The 24,249-nt window shown below is 41.3% G+C and overlaps 1 protein-coding gene across 2 annotated transcripts in view; it reads left to right on the top strand.

Moving 5' to 3' along the window:
- LOC311100138 (LIM zinc-binding domain-containing Nebulette-like) overlaps window positions 1–24,249 on the top strand; it is a gene marked incomplete at both ends in the record, with an annotated part of 123,579 nt that overhangs the window by 41,923 nt on the left and 57,407 nt on the right. For both annotated transcript variants that reach the window (XM_084140915.1, XM_084140914.1), the window contains one exon: window positions 6,307–6,414. In XM_084140915.1, the coding sequence (XP_083997041.1) occupies window positions 6,307–6,414 (108 nt within the window). The remainder of the gene's footprint in view (window positions 1–6,306; window positions 6,415–24,249) is intronic.

The following is a 24,249-nucleotide window of genomic DNA, read 5'->3' as shown; positions in this document are numbered from 1 at the left end:
CACATGGCTTTTGGCGAACACCAAACGTGTTTGCTTATTTTTTTCTTTAAGCAATGGCTTTTTTCTGGCCACTCTTCCGTAAAGCCCAGCTCTGTGGAGTGTACGGCTTAAAGTGGTCTTATGGACAGATACTCCAATCTCCGCTGTGGAGCTTTGCAGCTCCTTCAGGGTTATCTTTGGTCTCTTTGTTGCCTCTCTGATTAATGCCCTCCTTGCCTGGTCGGTGAGTTTTGGTGAGCGGCCCTCTCTTGGCAGGTTTGTTGTGGTGCCATATTCTTTCAATTTTTTTATAATGGATGTAATGGTGCTCCGTGGGATGTTCAAAGTTTCTGATATTTTTTTATAACCCGACCCTGATCTGTACTTCTCCACAACTTTGTCCCTGACCTGTTTGGAGAGCTCCCTGGTATTCATGGTGCCGCTTGCTTGGTGGTGCCCCTTGCTTAGTGGTGTTGCAGACTCTGGGGCCTTTCAGAACAGGTGTAAATATACTGAGATCATGTGACACTTAGATTGCACACAGGTGGACTTTATTTAACTAATTATGTGACTTCTGAAGGTAATTGGTTGCACCAGATCTTATCTTTATTTTTGAAACAAGTTATTTTTTTAAATTTCACTTCACTAATTTTGACTATTTTGTGTATGTCCATTACATGAAATAAAAATAAAAATCAATTTAAATTACATGTTGTAATCCAGCAAAACGCCAAGGGGGCTGGATAATTTTGCACTGTATGAGGCCATGTGCTAAACAGAGTGAGTAGACTAAAAGTGGTAAAAGTAGTAGCCTACAAAAAGGAAAAACTCTAGGTAAAAATACACTTAATCTAGTCCTTGGCCTATATCCTAATCTGACTTTGGTGCAGGTCATGTTGTTCTTCACATTGCCGTCTCTGGTAAACACACACTATATCAAATAAAATCTATGTTTATTTGTCACATGCACAGGATACAGAAGGTGTAAATGGTACAGTGAAATGGTTACTTGCATAGTAGCAATATCAAAAACAGAAAGTGTCAAGATAAAAATATTTTATAAATATTTAATAATTATTAGATGACGCTTACATTTACATTACATTTACGTCATTTAGCAGACGCTCTTATCCAGAGCGACTTACAAATAAGCAACATATACCTAGTTTCCTGAAACGAGTCACAACCTTAATTCGGTGACAAACATTTGGTGTGATATTTGCTGTTACTTGGGCCTAACTCATACTACTACCAATACAAACATTGTCATAGCTGTAGTATGAATCTGCAGGTAGCTAAAGCTAACCAACCAGGTTCAATGTTAGCTAGCTAACATTAGGGTATAACTAGCAATGCAAATGGATTTCTGATTAGAATAATATTACTACACAGATCATACACATAACTTTAGTTAGCAAGCCTGCAAGCTAACGCTCGCTAGCTAGTGAACAGTACGCTTTAACTTGCAATGAAAACAACTTTCTGACAAAATGAGAAACTTATAATATCTATAAATGTAGCTAGACTCTTACCCGTATACATGGATGAACGCTTCACGGCAGACTTGAACCATTTAACTCCATTTTGTTTGTAGCTACATCTTGTTTGGCCAGCGTTGTGTCTAGTCTCTCAGGTTCACACTGATAGTGGTGTGTGCAGAACGTAGCCCATCACTTTTTCCAACTGTCAATAGCACCCGTTAAATTCAGGAAATCAATGTTGTTGAGAAAAGTAGCAAAACTTTTGTAGTTCTCGATGGCTAACCAACTAAGCTCGTAATTTAACAATTTTATTCATATTTACGGATGGAATACATGTGTGTTATTAAGGCACATGAAAGTTCCAGATGGCATTTCTGCCAAATAATGTTTACGTTCAAATGCCTCTCCCGTGAAGTAGTGATGTGCAACATACACCTAGTTTCCTGAAACGGGTCACAACCTTAATTCGGTGACAAACATTTGGTGTGATATTTGCTGTTACTTGGGCCTACACTAGAAAATCAGACAGCCTGTTAAGTGAGGGTGGAGAGATGTTGTATAGAGGACATTGTCAGAACAAGTTGTTGTCTTCTGTGTCAGGGGGACAATCATACAGCACTCACTCCATCTAAGCTAGGCACTCTGGGTATGACAGTTAGCTGACTGTTAGCTTTTAGCCTGAAACTGTCTCACATCTGTGTCATTTCTAGACACAACATGTCAGCTTGAACAGCCTTTCTGGTGGAACGCCCATGCCATTGTCGGTCAACAATGTCTCACCTTTCACGCTTCATTTCCCTTGCTTTTTTGTCCTTTTTCTCCTTTGTTGTAGCCTTAGCAACAATGCAGACATACTGTACAAAATAGACCACATTTTGGGGCATGTCTGGCAACTGAAAATATTCATAAAACATACTATAATTCACCATCGTCTGAAGCTGTCATGTTTGGTAGCATGTTTGGGCAGCAGATTGTTGGTTCACTGTTGAGGGACAGCTTTCCACTCAGTGGTCTCCAGAAGGAGTCAGGCTATGTCCCAGGCCAGGGAGAGGGGAATCACACACACACACACACACACACACACACATACACACACACACTAATACATGAAATACAGAGGTCAATCGAACACTCCAGTCTCTCACTGACAGAACTAGCTCTTGCACATTGAGTGTTCATCTGTCATTGGTTCATCCTCATTTGTGTTTTGTCCTATGAGTGTGTCGTGGCATCGGTGCCTTCATGCCTGATGCACTTTCAGCTTTTGTCTGTTAACTGGCCGGGGACAATCCTCCCTCTCTGTCCCCTCAGAGTGCTGTCCTAGCTGGCTGAGTGACCCTGACACAGTCACTGAGCTCATGTTGGCCCCTGCTCATATTGTCTGGCGGCCAAGCACCCCCACAATGGCCGTGCAGTTGTCCCCTCTGTTACCAGATGGTCTGAGATGCTATGTGTTAGAGAAACCATGTGAGGTAGCCATGCCCCCCTCTATAATCTACCCAGTCGGTGATACGAACTCAAATCGATCCCTGTCCTCAAATCCGACTGAGGACATCCAGGTCTGTGTGCATTACTGCCATCTCTCTCAGCACCGGCCACGGATGCTGTAATAAAAGGGACTGTTATTACCTGACACTGTAATTTACCATCAGAGATTTACTACAGTAATTTACCCCGGTCTCTCTCTCTCTCTCTCTCTCTCTCTCTCTCTCTCTCTCTCTCTCTCTCTCTCTCTCTCTCTCTCTCTCTCTCTCTCTCTCTCGGTCAGTGTGAGTGAGTGAGTGAGTGAGTGAGTGAGTGAGTGAGTGAGTGACTGTGCTTAGTGCAAGCAATGCCTTTCTCACCACATCCATTCTACTGTTGTTTACCACATACAGCACCTGCCCTAGAGCCACAAATAAACACAAGCCTCTTCACACCAATTGAGATGCTCTGTTAGCGTATCGACGTGTCTGTTTCCATCGAAGCACACTGGTACACTATAAAACGTCTGCATAATGGATGTATTATGTAATGTACATCTGTACATCACAGTAGGTTGGTGGCACCTTAATTGGGGAGGACTGGCTCGTGGTAATGGCTGGAGCGGAATGGTATCAAATACATCAAACATATGGTATCCAGGTGTTTGATGCCATTCCATTTGCTCCGTTCCAGCCATTATTATGAGCCGTCCTCCCCTCAGCAGCCTCCACTGCTGTACATCTGACACTTTTCACTGAGTCACCCAGCAGAACCCAGAGCTGAGAAGACTGATGGATTTAATTCATATGGTCCCTGATGTGTAACAGGGTGGCCAACCCTAGCTCTTGGTGAGCTTCTAGCTCCTTGTAGTAGGTATGCAGGCTTTTGCTCCAGCCCTGCTAAGTGTGAAAGCTCAGTGGAAGGAACTGCCCCTCGTCCCAGCCATTCCCTTGTGCTGTCTGAGAACCTCAGCCAGTCCCTCAGCCAGAAACATGAACGTCGGACGTATTTATCAACCTGTGTTTTTCCAGCTCTAATTTGACAGGCTAATGATATGAGTCATAAATCACTGGTTGAGCCTTACATAACAGTAGCAATAATAGACTATTAATACTGAAGGACAGAATATTGCCACTGGTAGGCTACTTTGGAGGGAAATCAGCTGAAACATGTACATTAAAGCCTCTTTGGTAGACTGATAAATGAATATCCCATTCTGTCCTTCATTATTGTAGGCCTCAGTAGCCTAGCTCTGTCTGTTCGTGTTTGTATGAATTATACAGTAGGGTCAAAAATGATTGACACCCTTGATAATGATGGGTAATAATGACTCTATAAAATAAATCATTCAAATACTGAGCTATACTGTGTGCACATTTTTTCAAAATGATTGACACCCCTAAAGATTCTTATAAATAAAGTAGGGAAATCAAAATATAGCGCAAAATAAAGTAGTCAAAAGTTTAGTATTTGATCTCATATTCCTAGCGTGTAATGACTACATCAAGCTTGTGACTCATTTGCAGTTTGTTTTGGTTGTGTTTCAGATTATTTTGTACCCAATAGAAATAAATGGTAAATAATGTATTGTGTCATTTTTGGAGTCACTTTTATTGTTGTTTTATTGTTGTTTACTTATTGTAAATAAGAATAGAATATGTTTCTAAACACTTCTATGCTAACTTCTATGCTAACCTCCTGTTATTGGTAATGGTGAGAGGTTAGCATGTCTTAGGGGTATGATCTTTGATCCTCTAACTCTCTCACTCATCATTATTCACGATTCATTCAGGATTATCCGTAATCATGGTAGCATCCACATTCATGTAGAAGTGTTTAGAAGCATATTAGAAACATACTATTTTCTTATTTTCAAATACTAAACTTTTGACTACATTATTTATAAGAATCTTTAGGGGTGTCAATAATTTTGACCCCTACCTTTTTTAGATTTTTGTATTTTTTGTTAAACAAAATGAGCAATTGTATTAACACAAAATAACATAATTTCCCCATTTCTTTGAGCATACAATATTGCTCAGTATTTGAATTATTTATTTTATATAATCATTATTGCTCATCTTTATCAAGGGTGTCAATCATTTAGGATCCCACTGTGTCATAGGATTTTCATATGTACTGCGCCGCAATCAAATTGCCCTTAGGGGACAATAATGTTCTATTGAATTTAATTTAATTTAATTGAGGCTCTATCAAATCAAATCAAATGTTATTTGTCACATGCGCCGAATACAAAAGGTGTAGACCTTACTGTGAAATGCTTACTTACAAGCCCTTAACCAACAATGCATCGTTTTTTTTTTAAGTAAGTAAGAAAATATTTACAGCAAAACAATAAAAATAAAAATAATAATAATAATAAATGACTTGGCTATATACAGGGGCTACCTGTACCGAGTCAATGTGTGGGGGTACAGGTTAGTGAAGGTAATATGTACATGTAGGTAGGGGTAAGTGACTATGCATAGATAATAAACATGAAGCCTTGACTAACGGTAGCCTGGCGGGTAGGGGCGTTGGGCCAGTAATCGAAAGGTTGCTAGATCGAATTCCCGAGCTGACGAGGTAAAAATCAGTCGTTCTGCCCCTGAGCGAGGCAGTTAACCCACTGTTCCCTGGGCGCCGATGACGAGGATGTTGATTAAGGCAGCCCCCCGCACCTCTCTGCTTCAGAGGGGTTGGGTTCAATGCGGAAGACACATTTCAGTTGAATGCATTCAGTTTTACAACTGACTAGATATCCCCTTTCCCTTTGCTTTTCTTTACAACCATATATAGCTAGCAGTCTAGTGATGTATGAATTATTCCTAATGTGCCCTTGACAAAGTATCATTATTCCCCACAATAAGATAACGATTAGGTGTGCCACATTAATACGTTATGTAAGAGCTTATGTCATGATGTGAGACTTCAAAGTGTTGGAGAATAAAGCTCTCAAAACTCCAGTAGTCAAAGATGAAGATTTAATTATAATTCTAATTTGCATTTAATATGTTCCCTACACAAAGCTATTGTATAGTTTGGGTTTCTACAAGATGAACGGCTTTGAATCAAGAATCATTTTGTTGGAATTGTTGCATTGCTCTTTAGTGATGAAAGGGACTACAAAACAACTGTCACTTTAAATTTACCCCCCTTTTACCTCCGTCTTTTCAGAGATTAAATGGAACCAAGAACAAACCTACAAAACACTTAATTTGTTTTAGACCAGCCTTTTTTTACCCCACTATCTTCAGTTCAAAACAGCAGGCTCTCTTTCCCATCAAAACACTTAGAACCACCGTCGAAAGGCAGGATTTTCAAATCGCAAAGTTTTACGACCAAGTTGTTTTTCAAATCTCATCCCTGTCTCTTGTTTTAGGTGAAATACAAAAAGGACTTTGAGGATAGCAAAGGCAGAGGCTTCAGCATTGTATCAGACACGCCAGAGCAACAGAGACTGAGGAAGACACAGGAGCAGATCAGTAATGTATGCTTCCGTGTGGTCACTTCCTCTATATCCCCTGGTCACCATGGTTACCCCTCCTTCCTCTTTCCTGTCCTTGCGTTACCTCATCACACCCTTGACCTTAGTGTGGGTGTCCTGTTTGTACTGTTGTGGAGAGTCTGTCAATGTTACATAATGTGGAGGAATGGAGGAGAGGAAAGTGTCTGAATTGTGTGTGTGTGTGTGCGTGTGTGTGTGTGTGCGAGCGAGAGAGGGAGAAGTGGAGCGTGAAAGCTGGACGAGTGTGTGAATCAGAGGGTGCATTTTGGTCACTGAGCGAAATCACGGGTTTGCACAACACACACACACACACACACAAACACACAACATACAGCTCCTTTCTTTCTCCTCTTATCTGGTCCTATCAACTCCTAATCCTCTTCTGTATCACAGACTACATTGAAATAATACACGTACAGAATGGCTCTATGCCTTTTCACAATGACACACATACTACAGTACTGGTAAGTGCACGAGGGGCCTTCACATGGCCTGCCTCAGTTTATGTAGATGACATATAACATGTAAGCGGTGCCAGTGAACATCCCTGTCGCAATCCCTCAACTCGAGAGTGCTGAGACCAAATGTGCCGTCAAAAGAATTCAACACTCCTATCAGGTGAGAAATCTACCTCGGGTGCATCTCAATAGTCTAATGTGGCTTCCTCTCCTCGTCTCATCTCCTTTATCTGCTACATAAGATAGTGTGGGTGAATCCAAGGAAAGGAGACAAGGAAAGGATACTGATTTAGACTGATGACATTGTCTCTTGTCTTGGGTCCTCTTTAAATACAACACACTAGGGGCTCTATTCAATCCTATAGCGTGATTAACAATTAAAGGCAATGTTCCCACCGTCGCTGAGACTTCACTCATGGTAAATGCAGCATATGTCGGGAATTACCTTTACATTTTAACGCAGATCTTCCGCGATACTAAGGCGATACGGATTGAATCCAGCCCTTACTCTTCTAGATAATGTATGTCACATGTGTCAAACTAATTTCACGGAGGGCTGAGTGTCTGTGGGTGTCCGCTCCTCCCTTGTACTAGATTGATGAAATAAGGTCACTGATCAGTTAGGAACTCCCCTCACCTGGTTGTCTAGGTCTTAATTGGACACATTGAAAGGTGAAACCAAAAACCAGCAGCACTCGGCCCTCCATGGAATGAGTTTGTCACCCCTGCTGTATGTGCTCTCACCATATCTGATTTTAGTGCCAACAGGTCCTCCTGGGGGAGGATAGGCACATTGACCCACTGCTGATCCAGGTAAGCGATCAGTGAAGTGCTGTTTCATCTAAGGACAATATGAGACTCGTATCATGTCTGTGTTGTCTTCTGCCGCATATATTAGAAATCAGTGAAGGTGAGACTCTGCAGAGAGCATCTTTTCATATTATTACAGTGACATTTGTCTATTTCAGTCAATAACCTACATTTGCTGTTACGTTTCCAAGCTGTGTTTGGTTTGATTTGAATTAACTCCACAGGTATTTCAAATCACCTCTGTAGGCTATACGAAATTCTTTCAGTTGTTCTGTTGTTTTTTACTCTAAAAAGTGGTATCAGAGAGGAGCATATCAATGCTGCTAGTCTAATCCAAATACCAGCCTAATAAATCTTTATCATTCAACATCCATTTAAAGCCTGTGTGTGTCATCTAGCACTTTTGGCAGGTTTTCAGGGCCTAAATGCAGCTTGACAGAGCATGAGATGTCTATCCTTCTGCTAATGCTAGTTAGCGGCTAAAGCTATATTACCCTCAGGTTTAGCTGCTAATGCTAGTTAGCGGCTAATGCTACATTACCCTCAGGTTAGCTGCTAAAGCTAGTTAGCGGCTAATGCTACATTATCCTCAGGTTTAGCTGCTAATGTTAGTTAGCGGCTAATACTACTTTAGCCTCAGAACAACCTAAATGCTATAGTACTGAGACAGGATTGAATGGCTTCTGTTTCTGCATCATGACTAATATCAAGCTAAGAATACAGAGCGGTGGCCCCCCAAAATACACATCCACTCCCCACTCCTACCGCACTGGCCCAAAATCCTCTGGTGTGGTTTTCAACCACATCTGGGTTGTTATGGTCTCTTTTTAGCAGCACCACACCTATCACTCTTACCCTGTTATCAAATCCCAAACAACATGGAAAGGCATGCATGGGGTTATTTATACAAAGAGTCTCCCCACATGCATCAACAACTTCATCATACATACACATACATGCAGTAGCTGTTTCGAATTATCCCTAATTTGAACATAACTGGATAGAAATCCCTCTTGTGTTGCGTTGAGTATGGGACTCCTTTTCCTTTAATGTAACCAGAAAGTAAAAATGTATTTGGGATTGGTTGTTTATGTTGCTGCTGTCCATAGAAGGGGGGCTAGTCCCACTCTAAAGTCTGTCCCATCCCTGTTTCCCCCCTCAGTGATCTCTATGGCCACTCTAAAGCATTCCTTACTCTCCTGATACCCCCAGCAACTGTGTTGCACTGTGGCATTTAGAACTGGTCTCCCTTCTAAAAGAGAATTTCAATCTCATTTTACATTTATATTTTAGTCATTTAGCAGACGCTCTTATCCAGAGCGACTTACAGTTAGTGAATACATTTCTCTGCAAGTGATATTGACAGCGCTTCAAAGATGACATAGTGAGGGGTCGAAACTTTTACTTTTGATCTCTCGATTTTGGCTGTTTGGTCTCCCTTTGAAATGGTTGAGTGAACTTAATGGCCAGATGGCTACCCTACTAAGCCAGCATCTGACGCCCTGCTATAAAACAATAAAAAATAACTTTGGCTCATGCCACCCGTTCATGCTACTGTATGGACGGACGCACTATTCCTGCGGCCCAAACCTCACGCCGCAATGTACAGTCAAACCTGCGGGTTCAAATACTACTTGTTTTCTTCCAAATACTTTGAGCATTTTGATTGAGCCTGCCTGGAGTGCCAGATGGGAGGGGTGCGCACATTTGGGACCATTCCATTGATTTCATTGTGCCGGGCAAGCTCAATCAGGCGCATCTAAAGTGTTTGAAAGAAAACAAATACAGATTGAACCCAATTCTCGTGCAACCTCATTGTCTTCATAAATTACCCTCTAAAGAGCAGTGCATATTGTGAACCACATTACTGAAACCTCATTACCTCCAACATATAATCTGCCATAGCGACCTGCAGTGCTATTTAGGCGAGAAGCCTAATGAATGACTTTCAAAGTCAGTGTGGTGCTCATCTATCTTGGGAATGTCGTGTGTCACAGGAGAACCCAACCAGAGACCTTGAATGCTTCTCCTCTCCAAACCTAAAGGACTGCTAAGATGTTATTTGCTCCATAGGACTACATCCAATTAACTCTAATTGATTAACACTAATTGATGGTTGAATTGCTACAGTCCACTCCCTTGGCTTCCCTGGGCCGTATGAATAACTCTGTCAGCGATGGAGAAAGGTTTAGGTCACGGACAGTACTCTCAGCTGTAAATTAATATTGATGAACTGGCAATATCATCCCAGTTTACCTTTGCTGGGAGTCATGGCAGCATTGCAAAAGTCTGTTTCTATTAGTTTAGACAGTGGCCAGGGATGAAACATGGCTGTCAGTGATGATGTTTATCTACAGTAATATTTTTTTAATTTTTTTATTTCACCTTTATTTAACCAGGTAAGCCAGTTGAGAACAAGTTCTCATTTACAACTGCGACCTGGCCAAGATAAAGCAAAGCAGTGCGATAAAAACAACAACACAGAGTTACATATGGGGTAAAAAAACATAAAGTCAAAAAATACAACAGAAAATATATATACAGTGTGTGCAAATGTAGCAAGTTTATGGAGGTAAGGCAATAAATAGGCTATAGTGCAAAATAAATACAATTAGTATTAACACTGAAATGCTAGATGTGCAAGGTAGCTCGGGGCGGCAGGTAGCTTAGTGGGTAAGAGCGTTGTGCCAGTAACCGAAAGGTCGCTGGTTCTAATCCCCGAGCCGACTAGGTGAAAAATCTGTCGATGTGCCCTTGAGCAAGGCACTTAACCCTAATTGCTTCTGTAAGTCGCTCTGGATAAGAGCGTCTGCTAAATGACTAAAATGTAAATGTAAAATTATGTGCAAATAGAGATACTGGGGTGCAAAAGAGCAAAATAAATAACAATATAGGGATGAGGTAGTTGGGTGGGCTAATTTCAGATGGGCTGTGTACAGGTGCAGTGATCGGTAAGGTGCTCTGACAACTGATGCTTAAAGTTAGTGAGGGAGATAAGAGTCTCCAGCTTCAGAGATTTCTGCAATTCGTTCCAATAGCCTCGTCTGTGTTGAGATAATGACTGTGATGACTGATTTCAGTCAGAAAAACTTAACCATTCACAGTATCCTATAATCTGACAGTAAAAATAAAATAAACATCAATGTTTTAATGACTGGAACCCACTAATTTGTATTTGTATTTATTAGTCATCCCCATTAGCTGCTGCCAAGGCAGCAGCTACTCTTCCTGGGGTCCAAACACATTAAGGCACTTACATTACATATAAAACAAAAGATAAAACAGTACATCATATAACATTATTACACACTACATATTTACAATACAAAATGTGTAATACCACCATACAACAATATTACTAATAGCCATTGCATGCTCTACAAACAATGTTAAAAAAAAATTCCCTAACACACTTACTCAGAAGTAAACACATTGGTTTCAGTTCCTCTCAGGTAAACCAGAGAAAGAGAAGTATCGTATATGAAGCCTGAAATTCACATATTCACCTACACAATGAAACAAGTATCATATAACTCAGGGGTGTCAAACATACGGCCCGCGGGTGGTTTGAGTTAAAAGGTGAGGGCTCTATTGTGTTGAGGCAGATAAAAGGTGAGGGCTCTAGTGTGTTGAGGCAGATAAAAGGTGAGGGCTCTAGTGTGTTGAGGCTGATAAAAGGTGAGGGCTCTGCTACCACAGCTCCACTCAATGCCTTTGAGATAAGAGCCGAGGCACATGACCGCATGCAGGAAGAATAGAGCCTTCTTTAACTGACTGCTTATGGACCTTCTCTCTGCTAATAGGGAGTGCAGACATGTTCCTAGAGCTATTGATTGGCCCACTACGGTTCCACAGTATCTCGATTTGAAACACAGGCATTCTTCAGATTAGAATGTCAATGTGTTATATTTGTTTGCCATCTCTTTAACTTTTCGGTGTAATTTCAATGAATGGAAGCCAGGGCATTGAGAGCAATGCGAAACAACTTGATTTCTTTGTCATTTAGGGAAATATAATTTACTGTATGCTGACGACTTTACACCTACAAGTGGATTTCCTCATATTCCATCTTGGCAGGATACATAATAACAACAAGTGCTGCTTGTTGCAACGTTGCATTTCCTCACTGTAGACTCACTGGTATCAGGACTTGGCTCCAAATGGGTCTGTCATCCAGTTAAAGCTATCTAGCTTTCTTTGTGCCATACAAACCCAATGCTACCCTATTCCACTACATATGATAAGAGGAGAAAACCTCCCACAGGATTGGTGCCTAAAGCCCTATATTTAGAGGTCAATTATGGTAATAGTCAGGTCTAAATTAGGGATATTGAATGTTAACATCCATTAATTGTGTCCTGCATCCAATCAGCTCGTTTAGAGACTGAGTAGGAGGATGGGAGTCTAAAGCGCTCTGGTAATATTATTCTCATGCCAATATGACAGTATGAAAATGTATGCACTCACTAACTGTAAGTCGCTCTGGATAAGAGCATCTGCTAAATGACAAAATGTAAATGTAACTCCTCCATATCTGCTTTATTGGCCTCAACTTTTCATTCCCCTCCCCTGGTCTCTTCATTCTGTCATGGTTATCCTTAAGGTCAGGCCAGTGAAGGTTTTTGTAAGGCTGCTGAAGGTTAAGAAGGGTGTTGTGTTTTTGGACTTGCACTTGTTATCTCAAATAACTAAAATACTTTTGATATTAGAGGACACGCCTGGATTGGGACATTCCTTCCAGTGTGCGACACCTTTCCTGAACCTCCTCACCCTCCCACCCTTAAGACTGGCCCTCTGATTCACATGTACGGCATCACCATTGATAACGCCCCAAGTAGGGTCTAAATCGGGAAAGCGGGGATGATAAGGAGTACCCAACATAGAGTCGAGAGGGAGAGTTGAGCCAGAAAACTAAATCCTTCATGAACAGCGTTTTGACTCTTAGGCTGGCCACATTTCCATTACCTGCCTCAAAACCATCTCTTTTGTGTGTTTTACTGTTTTCTTTACCCAGAAGTCACCTGGATGGAAGAAACGTCAGAGGAAACGGTCATCTTGATGGAACTAACGTCGGAAGAAGCTCTCATCTCGATGGAAGGAACATTGGAGGAAACGGTCACATTGATAGAAGAAACGGTCACCTTGATGACGGGAACGTCGGAGGAAACAGTCACCTTGAAGGCGAAAACGTCGGAGGAAACGGTCACCTTGATGGATGGAACGTCAGAGGAAACGGTCACCTTGATGGATGGAACGTCAGAGGAAACGGTCACCTTGATGGAAGGAACATCAGAGGAAATGATCACCTTGATGGAAGGAATGTCAGAGGAAACGGTCACCTTGATGGAAGGAACATCAGAGGAAATGGTCACCTTGATGGAAGGAAGGTCAGAGGAAACGGTGTTGGGAGAAGCAGTGGTGGGCAAGCGTGCTACAGGACGAGTCACCTGGATGGAAGAATTGTCTGAGGAAACGGTGCTGGGAGAAGCAGCGGTGAACGAGCATGGCACAGAAGGGGAAGTCGAGGTGAGAACGCCGGTTGGCATTGCCCCGGCCTGTGTGTCTTTCTGATGACCTTGGCACAGACTGGCACGCTTTTCTAAAGCTGCGGGGGGATTTATACCTACTGTAGCTATGTGCTTTGTTCTCCTGTCAGGCCTCGACTGCTAAGCCCGTCTTGCGCAGACCCAGTGTGCATGTCGCCAGGAGGTGCAGTGTTCTAGCAAGCGACGTAAGTAGGATTCATCCTCTGTGTTCTCTAATACAGCCTGTTGTTATTGTGGGAGGTTGTGGCAGGATTCACTGCAGTGTCCAGTAATGGGCTATAGCCACCTGTAAAGGATTTGGAGGAAAGCCCTTGATGGATTTAGTCATGCCTACACTACAGCACCACAGATTAAGAGGTTTGTTGGCCAATCTGGCGATAATTCATCTGGAACAAAATGAGAGGGTGGACCCTTTTTTGTGCTCAACACCCCTAGGAGATAGAGATTACTATGAAAGCTAAGCTCAAAGAGAGGTGAGTCTGGAGTCTGAAGGTGTCCTAAAATAGGACTGCTATTACTAGAGAGGAAAGGCACATGGGAACCAAACAAGCCTAGAAATGTATAGATTAGATCATAATTCCCTCCCTCTACTCCAACTCAGAAGATAACTATAATTTTGAGTAACCATGGTGATATGATCCCTCGAATGATATGAGTTCTTTATGGCTTTCAAAGGGAAGGAATTATAGTTTGTGCTGCCTGTCCATTAGATAAGAAGCCATATCTAGTGAAGAAGAACGAAGCAGCTATTTTGGATTTCAGCTGCTTATCATTCAGAAGCCCCCACCCCTTCATTTTTCCTCTGGTCAAATGGAGAAAAAAAGTGAGGGCGGGATGACTGGTTAGAGAGGTTTGTGATTGGCCATTTGAATGTTTCCTTGTTGTCCGTCAACATAATACACCAATTATTTTGCACAATGAATCTGCATAATTACTAAGTATCCATCTGTGATGTAGAATAATTCCGACATGTCTCAAAGTGCTCTCTAATTATGACACCCACCACTTAGTGGAGATAAAACCTTTAGCAACTGCTGGCCATACAATTTTACACGATAGCGGAGAAGCACACTGGCTATTTGAATACTTTTGGCAGGACGAAATACATTGTTGAAACATGATTACAGGACATAAATGATGAACATTCTGACACTACAGTATATTACTACAGTATATTACTTCAGTGTAGTTTTTCATCTTCAAGAGGGGTCTCTTTTCCTCTCTCTTCATCGTCCCCTAGTTGAATAAATGGAAAGGCCATCTCTATTCCCCCCTGTTCTGGAGATGTAGAAGCTTTTTTTGCCTGACTTTTTGCTGGTAAAATGTAGAAGGTCAAATATATGCCCCCATTGTAATGCCATGCCAGTGTGGCACAGTGTCCAAATGGAAAAGCATTGATAAGCAGTATCGGCCAGAGGAACAATTGTCTAGCTGAGCTTTTGTCTCCTTTATGCTGTAGCTACAATAGACACTGTAACACAACCGGTACAGTCAGACAACGTGCCAAGCAGACCCATACACTTAAGTTACTGTATTCATTAGTAATGAGCTCTTAGTGCACGGTCACCTATATAAAGGGCCTTATTGGTTTATTAGCTTCCAATTGGCTCATTAATCTACTCTCCTCTCCACTGTAACTATTCCCCAAGTCGTTGCTGTAAATGAGAATGTGTTCACAATCAACTTACCTGGTAAAATAAGGGTACAAATAAATATATATATATATATATATATATATATATATATAATGTCTATATATAATAATAATAATTTGTCATTACCTAATTACTGTAGCTTGCGATAAGCTTATCTTGAACCATTATGAGGCCCAACATATCAGCTGACACCCTACAGGTTTTAACCCTTTGCAGACTGTAACTATGTGCTTTGTTCTCCTGTCAGACCTCGGCTGCTAAGCCTGTCTTGCCCGAACCCGGTTTCGCCAGGAGGTGCAGTGTTCTGGCAAGTGACGTAAGTAGGATTCATCCTCTTTGTTCTTTAATACAGCCTGTTGTTATTGTGGGAGGTTGTGGCAGGATTGGCTGCACTGTCCAGTAATGGGGTGTAGCCACCTGTAAAGGTTTTTGAGGAAAAGCAGCCTTTTCTTCAGGCCTGTGTAGATAACGATATGCTGAAAACAATATGCTTTGTATCGACCTGTATTTTACTGTTTGTCATGACACCATGTTATTAAACTAATAAAGTTGTCCTTCGAATAAGGTGGGTGGTGGTGGGGCCTAAGAAAGACAAAAGAAAAAAACATAACACCTCTCTCCTGCTATCCTGTAGGTGAAGTACAAGGAGGTTTATGAGAAATCCAAGGCCCAGAACCTCTTCATTCCCGACGTAGAGTTTCAGCATTCAAAGAATGTCAACGCTTTCATCTCTGAGGTGAGTTGTGTGTTGTTGACGTCATTCTCTGTCTCTCTCTTCTCTCTCTCTCTCCCCCTATCTCTCTCTCTCCCCCAATCTCTCTCTCTCTCTCTTTCCCTCTCCCCTCTCCTTGGCACCTTGGCAAGCTGCAGACACAAAACATTCCTCAGCACTGAGCTTTGTCATTCCAGTCACAGTGTCTGTCAGCCCTGTGATAGAAGGTATTGTTTTGGTGCTCTGCTTGTGGATAGACTGTCCTGTTGATTGTCAACAGTGCCTTTTAAAGTGCATTCTGCTCCTGTCAAGACACACATTCATAACACACACACACATGCACGTACACACACACACAGATACGCACACACACGCATACATTATGCACATAAGCAGACACACATGACAGGATAGTTGAACAGTTGACTGGACAAAACTCACATCAATATTCAACACGGATGCTTCACCTGAAGCTCTCACAAGCATAATGGATTCAGATAATGTGACTTTTCACTGTGAAAAAGGCTTGGCTGGTCTTTTAAACATGGAATGACCATAAAAGCAAGGTTTTTCTTTCGCTTGGCCTAACGTCCTAAAAGCATAAAAACAGTAGTGCATCCTTTCCCCTGGGTATTTCCTTATCGTTTGAAGTAGTTTTTCCTCATAAGCACTTTGTCATTTTAGGCTATGTTCATAAACGATGAGACACAGGTATTTGTTGTGTTTGTGCATTAAATGCCTGTGTCTAAAATGTTGTCTTAGCATGAATGCTATGTTCATAAACTGAGACACAGGTATATTTTGTGTTTGTGCATTTGTCTTAGCATGGATGCTATGTTCATAAATTATGAGACACAGGTATATTTTGTGTTTGTGCAATTGTCTTAGCATGGATGCTAGTAGGGATGATTTGTATTGTTTTTCCATCACTGTTATGTTTTAGACCAAGTACAAGGAGGAAGGAAAGTTGGAAACAGCCATGTGTCTCTACTCAGTGCTCCCAGAAACAATGGCGACCCAACACGCCAGAGAGGCATCCGAGCTACAGAGTGAGGTAGTGAGATCACACCAAACCTCCTTGTTATTTCAGCCTCTCTGACTTAGCTACACGGAGGCGTTATAGAGTGTAATTGCTTGGCTGCATATCTCCAGCCAGATCATCTTGAGCCTAAAGTCACCCTTCACAGTCATTCTGAAACAGGTTGTTATCGTAAAAGACAATTTGTGCTCGAAGACTTACCTGGCTTAACAAAGGTTGAATAGATTCAGTCGATAAAAAAATTATGTTAAATGCCACTGAAACACTTTGGCTACAGATAAATAACAAGGATTACAGTAGATATTAATAGAATATTAACTTGGACTTTTTCCAGATCAAGTACAAAGGGAATGTGAAGACGGAGATATCCACTTCCCTCTACTCACTGCTCCCGGAGACCCTTGAGACTCAGTTTGCGAAGGAGCATTCGGACATGCTGAGTGAAGTGAGAGCTTTTCCAACTTCTGACACCATTTGGCAAAATTGAGAATGAACGACATTCAAATCTGATATCATCCACTTGAGTGGCTGACGCATCAACCACAGTGCCAAGAAGATTCATTCACTTGGCACTGGTCTTGTAGTATGCCTAGGAATGGCAGCGTTTTTTGGAATGTGCTTGTTTCTTTTCCAGAGCAAGTACAGAGAGGAGGGGAAAAGGGAAATCTCCAGCAGCCTGTACTCCCTGCTTCCAGACACCACTGAGATGCAGCTCTCTAAAACGGTGAAAGAGTTCCAGAGTGAGGTATTACCACCCTCCTCTTCCTCTTCTTCCGCTCATCATGAGGAGGAAAGATTTAACGGCTGTATGGTAGATTTAGTGTTCCGCACATTGGGTCACTGTATTAACATTCTTTAACATTCTCCCCTTACTGATTGGCCAACCCGAGATGGTTAGTGACGAAGACTTCCGGGTACCAAGCCTCCACGGTCTGATGGGCAATGAATTGAGTCTACTTCCCAGTCAGACTATGTTAGCCACCACTCAAATCCCATGACCCCAGGCATGATCAATACACCACTGTCAGTACTAAACACAGCCTAGAGTGGTGAGAGCAGAAGACAATGAGTCAAGCAGTAAAAACCAACTAATGCTATTTCTAAGTCTCCCGAGTGGCGCAGTGGTCTAAGGCACTGCATCGCAGTGCTAGCTGTGCCACTAGAGATCCTGGACCCATGGGGCGGCTCACAATTGGCCCAGCGTCATCCAGGGTAGGGGAGGGAATGGCCGGCAGGGATGTAGCTCAGTTGGTAGAGCATGGCGTTTGAAACGCCAGGGTTATGGGTTCGATTCCCACGGGGGGCCAGTATGAAAAAAAAAAAATAATAATAATTTATTCACTCACTAACTGTAAGTCGCTCTGGATAAGAGCATCTGCTAAATGACTAAAATGTAAAAATGTATCTTGTGTTGCAGAACAAGTACAGGGAGGCCGGGAAGAGAAGGCTCTCTACTTCCATGTATTCCCTGCTACCAGAGACCATGGAGATACAACACGCCAAAGAGGCTTCTCTGCTACAGAGTGAGGTATATTAACTTCAGTCCACTTCACTTCATTGGGCTTATTCACGAACGTGTGTTAAGTGTGAAGACAATCAACATTTAGAATCAACATTTACAAACAACATTGACATTGATGACGAAACAAGGTCACACTAACAGCCATAGACAACAGTGAAAATGTGAGGCGAGGGGAGACGTGTTACAGTGTAGGATCATTCATAGTGTGTCCGCACCATTGAAAATAATGGAATTAAAGGCACTAGCGCTTTAAAAAGTGTGTTTAGTGTGTTACCCGTCTAAACCCAAGACAGTCACTGCCCTCTACTCAGTAAATATGAAAGAAAATGTGCCAACTGTTGAAGTGTTGAGCCTGAATTAGAACACTGTGATTAGTTGCTGTTCTCTGTATCTCCCTTTTCAGATGAAATACAAAGAATTAAGCAAAGGTGCACCGTCCTCCCTCTACTCTCTACTCCCAGAGACCACAGAGATCCAGTTTGCCAGAGAGATGACAGAGATGCAGAGCGAGGTGTGTATTCATTTGTAAAGTCAGGGAACTATAGTCTCAGAGCTATTTCAAGGTTTAGAACCCCAAAATAAAAGTTTGTGAGATGTTTTGTATACCTCAGAAGTGGTCTGAAGTTAAGCTCAGCCTCAGTCAATAATACATGTTAAGGCTTGCTTATTGTCTATGCCTGGGTTTAATTCATTGAGCATTTTTGCATTGTCATCCTTCAGAACAAATACAAAGAGAGTGGAAAAAGGAATGCCTCCAGTTGCATTTACTCTCAACTAGCAGAGACCCCTGAGACCCATTTTGCTAAAGCTGTGTCAGAACTCCAGAGTGAGGTATGGACATCAAGAACACAAAAATCAAAGCCAAACGTTAGGTAACACTTTACTTGAAGGTTATTACCTACATAAGGACGTCATAACCCACACATATCACATTCATAAGCAATTTTTTTAGACATTTTAGTCATTTAGCAAACGCTCTTATCCAGAGCGACTTACAATTAGTGAGTGCATACATTTTTCATACTGGCCCCCGTGGGAATGACATATGTCAACAACCGCATAATAAAAATATCAACATGCGGTTGTTGGCATTTGACGTAAGCGTTTATGAAATACTTATATACTTGTGGTATGTGTGTTATGAATGTGTTATGAAAGCCTTATGTAGGTACATTTCAATTGTCCTATTTTTGTATTGTATATTTGGTCCTTTTAAAGGGAAGTCTTTTTTAGCTGTCCTGAGATGTCTGTTATGGTTTTCGTGTCAGATAAAGTACAAGAAGGCAGGGAAGAAGGGAGTTTCTAGTTTTCTCTAGTTCTCATTTGAGGTAGCCAATGTTTCCATGTGATGTTTCCTTTATTCCAGCTAAAGTACAGGGAAGGACTGAAAAAGGACACCTCCCCCAGTTTTTATTCTACGCTGCCCGAAACAATTGAGACTAATTTTGCGAAACAACAATCAGCAATGCGAAGTGAGGTAAATAATATGTATGTGTGTATATACTGTTAGAATACACAGGAAGTACAATGTGCATTCTCACAGAATGACAAAAAAAAAGAAGGGAAATTCATTACAATATAATTTTTTAAAAATGTTTTTGCTCTGAGTAGAATCTCAGAAAAATCATGAATAATTTAATTCAGTCTATCACGTATTTTAGTTTGTGGGTCAGTGCTTGGAAATGTTTCGTGTTGCCTCTTCATTATCCAATTTATCCAAACAAAACCAGAAGGAGTACATTTCTTGATGATTCACAAGGATATATCCTCCAATCTTTTTAATGGTTCAATCATGTTGACTCAAATTATTTTCCACCATTTTGTAGATAAAGTATAAAGAGGATGGGAAAGAGAACTCCTTTAGCCTCTACTCTCTGCTCCCAGAGACTCCAGAGACCCAGTTTGCAAAAGAGGTCTCCGACTTACAGAGTGAGGTAATTTCATGGCGCAGTAGGCCAATGACTCATACATATGAGTCACTGATTGATTAGAAGGATTTTGGGTAACACTTTATAATACCTTTCATGAATAATCATTATAAATGCTCATACATAATTATGCTTAGTCATTGTAGATGTTTTCAAATAATGAAAACGTATTTTTAGTTTATAAATACTTAAATGCTAAGTCATTGAAGTTGTTAGAAAGTATTACAGAATTGTATCATGAACTTTAGAGAAGGTTTAAGAAGATTCAGGATCAAGAAACACATGTCTGTGTCTCCTCCTTCAGCTCAAGTATACAGAGGGGGGGAAGCAGAAGATCTCGACAAGCCTGTATTCTCTGCTCCCCGAGACCACAGAGACCCAGTTGGCCAAGCAGATGTCTGAAATGCAGAGCGAGGTGAATATTCATTCCAAACAAAATCTAACTTTCGTTAAAGTTCACTTAACACTTGTCTACACAAGGGCCCTGCATTGTGAATTGATAGTTTTCTTGTGGTGTTGCAGACCAAGTACAAGGAAGCAGGCAAGAGGGAGGTGGTCACTTCTTTGTACTCTCTACTCCCCGAGACCAAGGACATCCGGCACGCCAAGGAAGCGTCCCAGTTACGGAGTGAGGTACTATATAGCATTTAGATTTAATTTTCACCACATTTATTTTACCTATCCAATACTTTCAAACTACACAAGTGCCTAGCTTGAGATCATTAAACAAGTATTAATACTTACTCATCTCTCTCTGTTTCTCAGATCAAATACAAAGAGAGTGGGAAGAAGGACATCTCAACCTCCCTCTACTCTCTACTCCCAGAGACCACAGAGATCCAGTTTGCCAGAGAAATGACAGAGATGCAGAGCGAGGTGGCTGGACATTTAGTTCATAACTTCTGTTTTGGGTGCTTTTCTGTATAATGATTGAGAATTAACCAACAAATTAGAATGATTATATATCACAATACTTTCCTTTTTCCAGAATAAATACAAAGAAGAAGGAAAAAGGCGTATCTCCACGAGTGTGTACTCTCAGCTTCCAGAAACCACCGAGACACAGTTTGCGAAAGCTGTCTCTGAACTTCAGAGTGAGGTTAGCAACTATTATTCCTTAGTTAAGGGACAATTTTCTTACATATTTGTTCCATTTGGAATGATGGCGATGCCCATCAACATTGTATAGATCCTTGAGTAAATTCATTGGAAATACATACTGAATAAAATGCTGAATCTTTTTTCCTCCATTTAGATGAAGTACAAAGAAGCAGGGAAGAAGGGAGTTTCTAGTTCTCTCTACTCCACCTTACCAGAAACAATGGAGACCCAGCACGCCAAAGAGGCTTCCCAGCTACAGAGTGAGGTAGAGTATGAACAGGAATGGGAAGTAGTGAACTACATGTAGTTCAACTAGTAATTTAAATGAATTTAAATGCATGTGATGTTTCCTTTATTCCAGCTAAAGTACAGGGAAGGACTGAAAAAGAACACCTCCCCCAGTTTCTATTCTACGCTGCCCGAAACAATTGAGACAAATTTTGCGAAACGACAATCAGCAATGCGGAGCCAGGTAAAGAATATGTCTGTATATATATGCTGTTAGAATACACATCATGCATGTACAATGTGCATTCTTGCAGAATGACTACGACTAAAATAGTTTTTGGGTTGTTTATTTAAATTTGGTCTGAGTACGATCTCAGAGAAATCTTGAACAATTTGATTTCAGGTTATTAAATATTTTAGTTTTTTGGTCAGTGATTAGAAATGTTTCTTGTCGCTTCATATTCAATTTATCCAAACAACTACAGGTATAAGTGAATCTTTGGGGAGGCTTTTGTGTGGGAAGATATAAGTTATTCTCACTGGTTTTTGGCAATGATTTTGTAGGCTTGGTTTCAATGATCTCTGGTTCATAAGCTGTCATCTTCATTTCTACTATACCAGATCAAGTATAAAGAAGATACTGAGGAGAACTCTAGCAACCTCTACTCTCTGCTCCCCGAGACAGCAGAGACACAGTTTGCAAAGCAGATGTCTGAAATGCAGAGCGAGGTAAATATCTGTTTAGAATCACCAAACATCAACATGGGCTGAATACAGTTCTAACTTGAGAAATTTTACAGTGAAAATCTCTCATTGACATCAGTTTATTTATTTATGCAAAATGTGATTCTCAAAATTGGATGTTTCCTTTAGTCAATAACTGAAGCCAGAGAAGGAGGAATTCCCTTTCCAAGAGAAACACAGAAACATTTATCCTTTTTCTTTATCGATCTTCATGTACAAAAAATGCCGTTTAATCAGAGAATACCTGCACGTTTCTATTATGTCTACAAAAGTAGCAGTGTCTTTTGTTGCTGTTGTTTTCCAGACAAAATACAAAGAAGCAGGGAAGAAAGAGGCCTCCACTTCTCTCTACTCCACCTTACCAGAGACTTTGGAGACCCAGCACGCCAAAGAGGCTTCCCAGCTACAGAGTGAGGTAAGAACATGGGCTGCCCATCTGATGTCTGTACATTACATTTTTCATCATAACTAATTCAGAGGAAACCCTTCCTGTTACTGACAAACATACATTACTTCAGTATCAAACGTCAGTGTACCTTTCCATCTAATGGAATAAAGCCTGAGCGTTCCAAGATGAAGCAAATCTCTGCCTGTGTTATTTGAGTGCTCCAATGCCTTTACCATAAATAAGTCCACAATTGGAAGTTTCTTTTGGGTAAGCCCAATTTATGGATTCCTGTCTTTGTTGTTGAGCAGCACCCCTCCTACTTTACTTTGTTTGCTGAAGCACGGAGGCCTACCTCAACTCACATCCATTACTTTGTTTTCCAGCTCAAATACAAAGGTGAGAAAGTCTTCTCTGGTTCGGCTTACTCTCAACTCCCTGAGACGATGGAGACAGAGAGAGCTCGGGAGCTCACAGAGATGCAGAGCGAGGTGAGCATGAATGCTACTGGAATTAACATAATGTTGTTATAGTCATTCTGCTATCAACTTCAATTGGCACTCCAGATTTCTATAGACATAAGCCGGGTTCAGAAACAATTCCCCTAGGTACTGAATGTAGTTCTAAAATAAATACATAGGTATAAGCAATAAGGTAGTAGCTCCACCTTGCCCTATGTCTAGGTGTATTTTATACCATATTTATTTGACCTATCCAATAATTTCATATCTACACAAGTGCCTAGCTTGAGATCATTAAACAAGTATTAATACTTACTCATCTCTCTCTGTTTCTCAGATCAAATACAAAGAGAGTGGGAAGAAGGACATCTCAACCTCCCTCTACTCTCTACTCCCAGAGACCACAGAGATCCAGTTTGCCAGAGAAATGACAGAGATGCAGAGCGAGGTGGCTGGACATTTAGTTCATAACTTCTGTTTTGGCCGCTTTTCTGTATAATGACTGAGAATCACCAAAAAAAGTAGAACAATTATACACTACAGTGCATTCGGAAAGTATTCAGACCCCTTGACCTTTTCCACATTTTGTTATGTTACAGCATTATTCTAAAATGGATTAAATAGTTTTTTCCCCTGATCAATCTACACACAATACACTATAATGACAAAGCAAAAACTGGTTTTTAGACATTTTAGCAAATTTATAAAAAATAAAAAAATGGAAATATCACATTTACATAAGTATTCAGACCCTTTACTCAGTACTTTGTTGAAGCACCTATGGCAGCGATTACAGCCTCGAGTCTTCTTGGGTGTGACGCTACAAGCTTGGCACACCTGTATTTGGGGAGTTTCTCCCATTCTTCTTTGCAGATCCTCTCAAGCTCTGTCAGGTTGGATGGGGAGCGTCGCTGCACAGCTATTTTCAGGTCTCTCCAGAGATTTTCGATCGGGTTCAAGTCCAGGCTCTGGCTGGGCCACTCAAGGACATTCAGAGACTTGTCCCGAAGCCACTCCTGTGTTGTCTTGGCTGTGTGCTTAGGGTCGTTGTCCTGTTGGAAGGTGAACCGTCACCTCAGTCTAAGGTCCTGAGCGCTCTGGAGCAGGTTTTCATCAAGGATCTCTCTGTAGTCTTTCCCTCGATCCTGACTAGTCTCCCAGTCCCTGCCGCTGAAAAACATCCCCACAGCATGATGCTGTCACCACCATGCTTCACCATAGGGATGGG

The sequence above is a fragment of the Coregonus lavaretus genome (genome assembly GCF_964263955.1).
Source record: "Coregonus lavaretus genome assembly, chromosome: 2".
Lineage (NCBI taxonomy): Eukaryota > Metazoa > Chordata > Actinopteri > Salmoniformes > Salmonidae > Coregonus > Coregonus lavaretus.
The sequence above is the reverse complement of the archived record's forward strand: the minus strand, read 5'-3'. Positions and strand labels throughout refer to the sequence as shown.